This window comes from Triticum dicoccoides, chromosome 3A, assembly GCF_002162155.2.
Source record: "Triticum dicoccoides isolate Atlit2015 ecotype Zavitan chromosome 3A, WEW_v2.0, whole genome shotgun sequence".
NCBI lineage: Eukaryota > Viridiplantae > Streptophyta > Magnoliopsida > Poales > Poaceae > Triticum > Triticum dicoccoides.
The window spans coordinates 139,569,620-139,578,192 of record NC_041384.1 but is presented as its reverse complement, the minus strand read 5'-3'; the positions used below and the strand labels follow the sequence as shown (position 1 = coordinate 139,578,192).

Here is an 8,573-nt window from a genome sequence, read left to right as displayed (position 1 = left end):
GCAGTCAGAGAGGAGCGTCGAATCAAAACCGCGGCAGCGGCCCGGGATAAGGTGGAACGGGAACGGGGAAGGCCCACAGAAACCGCCACAGCGGCTGAGAAGGATCAGCCGCCGCAGAGGGGCGCACCGGAGGCGGAAGAGGCCCCTCTCCTAGAGGGCCAATCTCAGGAGGCCTCATTGCCTCAAGAGGCGCCATGGTCTCCGAAGGGAGCCACCAGCACTGACGCACTCCACCTCGTTGAGCACCAGTGTACTTCGTCAGCACGGTGTTGCGGGATGCAAGGGCACGGTACCCCATGCCTCAGAAACTCCTCCTCGCGCTACTGGTGGTCTCGCGCAAGCTGCGGCACTATTTTCAGGGTCACCCCATCAAGGTCGTCTCGTCATACCCCCTGGAGAGAGTGCTCGGGAGCCCCAATTCAGCTGGGAGGGTCGCTGAGTGGAACATAGAGCTGCAAGCGTTTCAGCTCGAATTCAGCACGACCAGAGTCATCAAGGGAGCAGCGTTGGCGGATTTTGTGGCAGAATGGACGGAGGCGCCAGGCCTCAAGGCCGACGAGGATCGGTCCCTGTCCTCGGGAAGCGAGGCGCCAGAAGGCTGGGTCATGTACTTCGATGGGGCGTTCTCCAGGCACGGCGTTGGGGCTGGGGCGGTGCTTATATCGCCCACTCAGGACAAGCTCTATTACGCCGTGCAGCTCCGTTTCCAGCAAGGTGAAAAGGTCTCCAACAACATAGCGGAGTATGAAGGTTTAATAGCGGGCTTGAAGGCCGCAGCTACCCTGGGGGTGAAACGCCTCACCATCAAGGGCGATTCGCAGCTCCTTGTCAATTTCTCCAACAAGGTGTACGAGCCGAAGGATGAGCACATGGAAGCCTACCTTGCGGAGGTACGCAGGATGGAGAAGCAGTTCTGGGGGTTGGAGTTGCAGCATGTGCCCCGTGGCACCAATCAGGAAGCCGATGACATCGCCAAACGCGCGTCCAGGCGGTTACCTCAGGAGCCTGGCGTTTTCGAGGAGCGGCTCTTCAAGCCTTCAGCCCTGCCGTCATTATCAAATACGGCTCAGCCCCGGGAGGAGCTCCCCCAGCCACCTGCCTCAGGAGCTCCGACCTGTGGCCCGGCCTCGGGAGCACGCCTGCTCCTGACGATGGAACCTCAGGAGGGATGTTGGATTGCGGAGCTCCGGAGCTACTTAACGCAAGGGACCCTGCCGGAGAAGGAGGAGGAAGAAGAGCGAGTGGCACGCCAGGCCACGGCATACTGCATCAAAGATGGAGAGCTCTACCGGAAGCGGCCAAACGATGTATCCCTGCGATGCATCTCCAGGGAGCAAGGGAAGGAACTACTGGAAGATATACACGGCGGAGACTGTGGACATCATTCATCATCACGGACCCTCATCGGCAAGGCGTTCCGCAGTGGGTTTTATTGGCCCACCGCGCTCAATGACGCTGTCGAACTAGTGAAAGCTTGTGAGGCCTGCCAGTTCCACGCCAAGCAGATCCATCAGCCAGCAGGGGGCTTGCAGACTATCCCCCTTTCGTGGCCATTCGCAATCTGGGGGCTGGAAATCTTGGGCCCATTTCCTCGGGCGCCAGGGGGCTACCGCTACCTTTACATTGTCGTGGACAAGTTCACCAAGTGGGCTGAAGTAGAGGCTGTCCGCACCATTCCCGTGGGTTCCGCGGTCAAGTTCATCAAGGGCATCGTGAGCCGGTTCGGGGTGCCGAATCGCATCATCACGGACAACGGTTCGCAGTTCACCAGTAACCTCTTCAAAACATACCGTGCTAACCTTGGAACGCAGATATGCTACGCTTCAGTGGCGCACCCCCGAAGCAACGGCCAGGCCGAGCGAGCCAACGCGGAGGTCCTGAGGGGCCTCAAGACCAGGACATTCAAGAAGAAGCTGGAGGCCTGCGGCAGAGGTTGGTACGACGAGCTTCAGTCCGTGTTGTGGTCCATCCGCACAACCGCGACCAAGCCGACTGGGGAGACCCCGTTCTTCCTGGTCTACGGAGCCGAAGCGGTCCTCCCTCACGAGGTCAGACGTCGCTCCGCGCAGGTCCTGGCGTTCGACGAGGCACAACAGGACGCCATGCGGGGGATGGACCTCGTGCTGGGGGAGGAACGTCGCCGAGAAGCCGCGCTACGAGCGGCGAGGTACCAACAAGCATTGCGGCGATATCACTGCCGCAACATCCGCCCCAGAACTCTCGAGGTAGGAGACCTCGTGCTCAGGCGGGTCCTCTCCAGGGAGGGGCTGCACAAGCTCTCTCCCATGTGGGAGGGCCCGTTCAAAGTTGTTCATGTTTCCAGGCCTGGCTCCGTGCGCTTGGAGACTCAGGAGGGGGTGCCAGTCCAGAACGCGTGGAACATCCAGCACCTCCGGAGGTTCTACCCCTAAAAAGGCCTGGAGCATGTGAAGAAGGCGAATGCCTGTGAAGCTATAGCGTTTTGGAAAAGGCCCAGAGCCTGTGAAGAAGGCAAATGCCTGTGAAGCTATCGCGTTTTGGAAAAGGCCCAGAGCCTGTGAAGAAGGCAAATGCCTGTGAAGTTATCGCATTTTGGAAAAGGCCCAGAGCCTGTGAAGAAGGCAAATGCCTGTGAAGCCATCGCGTTTTGGAAAAGGCCCAGAGCCTGTGAAGAAGGCAAATGCCTGTGAAGCCATCGCGTTTTGGAAAAGGCCCGGAGCCTGTGAAGAAGGCGAATGCCTGTGAAGCTATCGCGTTTTGGAAAAGGCCCAGTGCCTGTGAAGAAGGCAAATGCCTGTGAAGCTATCACGTTTTGGAAAAGGCCCGGAGCCTGTGAAGAAGGCCAACGCCTGTGAAGCTCGCCGCCCGTGACACTCTCACGTAATAATGAGTTGGGGCTGTACACGCCCCGGAGTCTCAGGAGCGCCGGCCTCAGGCCCTAGGGCTCCCTCCCACGCCCAGTGGCAGCACTTAGCTCCGCGCTGGTGAGAAGACGTCGAAGACTAGATTAGGTGCCGGACGCAGCTTTTCATTTGCTTTCCGTAGTTGGCTTGTTCCTTCTCATTCGAAGTTTTATTGAAGTTGTTGCCATCTTTGGCTTGTGGTTCTCCGACTTTTCACTCTCCTGCCTCGATTTCTCTTGTGCAAGGCCTCGCGAGGGGGGCAGCCGAGCGCCCTCGCGAGTGTTCCTATCCTAGTCATTCAAAGGGTTCGCGACCTGGGCCCCTTGCAGGAGCACCCTCCAGTCCGTGCCCCTCGGCACCGCGACACAAACACAGGGCCTGGGTCGGTCGCCCCCACGGCCAGGGCCGAGAACCATCCACGCGCGGGCACGTAGCCGGGAGGTACGATAAAGAAAGCAAAACGATGATTAACAGCAATAACCCATACACGCCCCCGCGGGGCTCCACACTACTGTCTTTTTACGCGGGAAAAAGGAAAAGAAAGAACAAATCTGGTGCAGCTCGCCTTACACCGGCCCGCAGGGAAGCCCGAGCTGCCTCCGGAGCTCAGGCGGACTCCCTCTCGCGCTTCACCAGGGCGCGACGGCGGGCGGACACGCTACCACCTCCCAAGCAGATATGACGGCGTGGAGGCTGACCGCGGCCACCGCTAGAAGAGTCGCCGCCTGAAGAAGAACCGGAGAAGCTTGAGGAACCCTGAGCGCCGCCAGCTGCACGAGCGCTGCCCTCTCCATCATCGCCGGAGCCGGGTTCCCAGCCGCGGTCGTCGCCCTCGGTGCAACACCCTACGCGGCGACCATTTTCCCCAAACACCCTCACGTCGAGGGTGGCATCGCCGTCGAACTTGAAGTGTAGGGTGCACCGACGGCCCAGGCCACGCGCGCAGGCAAACGACTGCCAACCGCGGGCCAGGGCCAGGCTCCCGGCTGCGGAGACCTCCAGTGAAACCCATGAGGCCCGGCTGCAGCAGCCGTCGGCCTGAAGCCAGAGGCCGCCCGGGGCGCCGGCCGGGAGCTCGCCAAGGAGGAAGCGAGGAAGTGGAAGCCGGGTGCTAGTCGGTCCGTCGACCACACGACGAACTCCGGCAGCATCTCAGCAGCGCAAAAGCGCGGCATAGGGGGACGCGCAGCCGGAGCGCACCCCCCGGACGCAGCAATCCGCCCGCCACCATGCTGGAAAGCGTCTCCGCGGCCGCGGGGAGCTGCCGTGGTGGCCACAAGATGTTTGCGGGGGTGCCCTCGGCCGCGCTTGGGCGGGGGAGAGGCATGCTCAACCTGGCAAGCCTTCCCCTTTTCCGCGGCCGAGAACCTCCTCGACGGGGCCATGAAGAAGAAGGAGAAGCAAGGGGAGATGAACTGGAAGGGCGCGCGTCGATCAGTACTTATAGCTGGCGAGGGCCAATCGACGGCCCCCACGATCGCAGGTAATCATGACCCGCTTTGCATGAAGGGACTTGTCCAATCCGTGCAGTTGCCGAGGCGCCATGGGGAAGTGGAGACACCCACGTCCAATCAACCGCCACGCGGCGCCCAAGGCCGCAGGCTGTTAGGGCCCGCGGCGCTTCGCTCTTGCCCTTCCGCCTCCCTGCACGGCCAAGTCCGGGCGCGCCTTGGACCCGGGGGCTACTGTCGGCGTTCTGGGAACGGGGGTCCCCAGACTTGCCTGCCTGCGGCCTGCGGCGTGGCTTAAAGGGGGCTCAGCACGACCCATCTTCACCAACACAGACCCAAGACCCTCGCGAGGGGCCAAGCCTCGCGGGACGGACGACGCGGAGCTTCCTCAGGCGTGGCCTCGTCAGGCTGGCTCACGAGAAGGCGGAGAGATCAGGGCGGGGTACCTCACGAGGTGCCCGTGACACAAGCCATGACGACCAAGGGCGCCAGGCGGGTGTCAGCCCGCGCAGTGTCCCCCTTTCCTCTTTGGTGCAAAGGGGGCAAGCGCAGCCGCGGAGTATCGAGGCATCAGGCAAAGGTTGCCATTTCGGTGCAACGAGACCAAGACCAGGAGGACTACGAGTCGGAGGTCATCGTGGAGCCCGGGACGGTGTCATCACCAGAGCTTTGCGCAAGCGAAGACTACTTTTGTCAGGGTAGCTAGTACTTGCTGTCCCCCTTCAAAATTAGCCCGCCATTGTTGGCTTCCTTCCCGCTCGATATTTGGGAAGAGGACCAGGGCCTCTATAAATAGGACCAGCCACCCACATAGAAAAGGGGGGTGGTTCGGTCGGCCAGGTTAGAAGAGAAGAGTTTTTGGCCGAGAAGCAGCCAGAGAGAGAGAGAGAGAGAGAGAGAGAGAGAGAGAGAGAGAGAGAGAGAGAGAGAGAGAGAGAAAGGTGACTGAACTCCTCCCAGTAGTTCACCGCCCCTGCCAAGAACAGACCCTCGCGAGGCTATTCTTCCTTGTATTGTTCATCATCATCAGCCCAATAGGCAATCCACCACACCACACACTGGAGTAGGGTATTACACCACAACGGTGGCCCGAACCAGTATAAACCCTGTGTCTCTTGTGTTGTTCTTGCCGTAGTTTAGATCCTAGCAAAGCGGAGGGGTGCAGGTAGGTAGGAGGCGGAATCTCCATGCGCACCCTAGTGTTCGAACCTCAAGGGTCTGCCGGAACCCGAAATCCGACATCGAGGATGCAGTACTCTTGCCCTTGGACGATGCAAAACTCTTGCTCTTTGACGATGCAGAACCCGGAAGCGGCGGCATGAAGATATCATCTTCGTCCTCGCTCTCCTCAGTCCATAAAAATGGATGCTTTTCTGCAGTCCTTCTGAAAGTTCCACTCTTCGGCTCCACTACCTTCTTCCACCTTGCATGCAACCTAAGAAGTTCTATACGTACCTCCTTATAGGTCCTTTCAGACCACCCAGACATACGTAATTCGTGAGCCAACTCATTCATTATGGCTACCGGTGAGTTCGTCCCATGGAACCATCCTATTGTCCATCTTGAAATCGGTAACTAGCATCAGAAGAGTCCTGCTCATCTCAGGGTGAAAACTACGATTGAAAGGATAATGGGACATCTCAACTACACTACACTGGAATGCTTATCCTCCTCTGTCTGAAGGGGGTTTTATAGGTAGGGATGAGAAAATGGCGGGAAAGAACGATTGCGGTATGGCGGGAAAGGATTGGCGGGAAACGGGTGGCAGGAAAAAGTTGGCGCGAACATATGGCGGGAAACGGATGGTGGGAAAGAGTTGGCGCGAACATATGGCGGGAAACGGGTGGCGGGAAAGAGTTGGCGCGAACATATGGCGGGAAACGGGTGGCGGGAAAATATTGCGGGGAAAGGGTTGCGCGAAATATGTCATAGTTTATAAAAAAATTCGGGGATCGTTCGGGACAAAAATGATGGCATGCACCGGTCGGCCCACAGCAGGCCAATTAGTCCCTGTCGGCCCACAGCAGGCCAATTAGTCTCTGTCGGCCCACTACTGACCGACTGGACCTGAACTGGTGGCCAACAGGCCAATCGGCCAGCAGCAAGCCGATAGGACCTCAGTCGGCCTGCTGTGGGCCGACTAGGTCCACTCGGCCTGCTGCGGGCCGATGGTGTATTATTTTTAAAAATTATTTTTTGGGCGTAATATTTGTGCAAATTAATAAAAAAATGTATTATTTAAAAAAATTAGCAATTTTATGAGCATGTGAACTTTTGTCAGTGTTTTCATCCAAAAAAATGAGATGTTTTTATTTTTTTCCTTTTATTAGGTTTTATTGTTCACCAAGCTCATTTGAGCTGTAGCTCAAAAACTCCACTTCTGAGTCCTCGTATATTCCTAGCTACACCTCTTCAGTCCACCTGAACCGGTCCCATGCATGCCTGTAACCCCGCATGACGAGTAGTTCCAGTTAGTTGGGGGGCCATGAAACCATTGCCGTCTCGGTGCTCACCGCACTACCGCACGATCACCACCGCCGCTCAATCGATCACGTGCCATTATTTTACGTTTCCGTGCCTATGCGCGCATGCTGGCCATTGTTCGATCAATCCTTTCCACAGAGAAGTCCTCGATGAACAAGAAATCCGGATGAAGCACTGGATGGGTCATGGGCGAGAGACGCGAGGAGAGGTCAGGCATCACGTGATACACCACACTTGTAAACCCTCGCAACGCCCGTCAGATCGATCGTCTGATTCCAGCCAGATTCCATCCTGGCCGGCTTAATTAAACCAGCAAACCCCAGCCGCCAGTCCAAAACACGGGCCTGCTATGTTGTGCAGTAGACGCGCAGCACAGACAGAGCTTGGCAAGTTCGCAACGGACGGCGCAGGGCGTCGTTGACCTGCATGCACGCACGGCACGCGGGTGTCAACTGCCAAGGCACGGGCGTGGGACGTCCGCCGTCCACGCACGCCGTGCCTGCCAACTGCCCCTTCCAACCGGGCCAAGCCAGCCGTTGCCCGCTCGCGGCTCGCACACGTACACGGCCTGCACACACCACGCCGGCTGAACACACGGGCCACAAAGTTATAGCTGGCTCACCTGCATTCCTCGTGATTAACTAACCAAAGCGCTCCGGCGTGATATTTCCTATGCCGCGCCCGGCCGGAGCTACCTATAAAAGGCGATCGCCTGTGCGGTGTGACTGTGTGGTGCAACACAGTCACACCACACACCACCACCACGCACAAAGCTTCCTAGCTTCATCTCGAGGGCGGCCATGGAGACGATGGCGGCGAACGGCGGTGGGAAGGGCCGGGCGGCGGCGAGATACGGGGACAGGGAGCAGCAGGGCGCGCGCCGCTTCCAGATGCCGCTGCACTACCCGAGGTACACCAGGGCCAACTACGAGGCCATGCCCGAGTGGCAGCTCGACCGCCTCCTCTCCGACTACGGCCTCCCCGTCCACGGCAGCGTCCACCAGAAGCGCAGCTTCGCCATGGGCGCCTTCCTCTGGGGCGCCGGCAACTGATCTGCCGACCGGCCGTACGTCTAATCTTCTCCCTGGACCATGGAGCAGACGAGCAGTGCTCATGAATCATTCATGAGGCATGACTCATCTACGATGGACCTGAGAGATAGTATTATCCGTATACGCATAGGTCGAATAGCTAGCTAGCTACCAAGTGCTTGCTATGACATGGCATATATTCTCTCCGTTCCCAAATACTTGTCTTTTTAGGCATTTCAAATGAACTCAACATACGGATGTATGTAGACATATTTTAAAGTGTAGATTCACTCATTTTACGCCGTATGTAGTCACTTGTTGAAATCTCTAGAAAGACAAGTATTTAGGAACGGAGGGAGTATATGAGTATAATATTGCTCTGTGTATAGCTAGTTGTGTTTTAAAGCGCCGTATAACATTTGTGTGACCTATCTGTACTATAGCATTTTTTTTGAACCGAAAACCGTAGAACAATGGTTCTACGGCAATTTTCATTCAAAGTAACTCAAAGTTATTTACATACAAGTAAAGAAAAAAACAAAAGGAGCCATCTAACCAATACCAGCTCTAGGAATGTCCATGATCAATTAATTTAGATTATCTGTAATCCATCCACTAAAAGCTTCCCTGTGTTTTTCTTTGGTTCTCAGAATCATCAACTTTAGATCATCTTTGAGTAGCTTTCTCCATCCGTGAACCGATGGGTTTTGCGCTTTAAATTTTTT

General features: G+C 57.1%; 1 protein-coding gene across 1 annotated transcript; it reads left to right on the top strand.

The window, feature by feature from the left end:
- The first annotated feature begins 7,559 nt into the window (after positions 1–7,559).
- Positions 7,560–8,281, top strand: LOC119267615. The gene has a single exon (XM_037549040.1). It carries the CDS (start codon positions 7,618–7,620, stop codon positions 7,867–7,869), a length of 252 nt encoding a protein of 83 aa, XP_037404937.1. The 5' UTR covers positions 7,560–7,617; the 3' UTR covers positions 7,870–8,281.
- Positions 8,282–8,573: the final 292 nt, after the last annotated feature.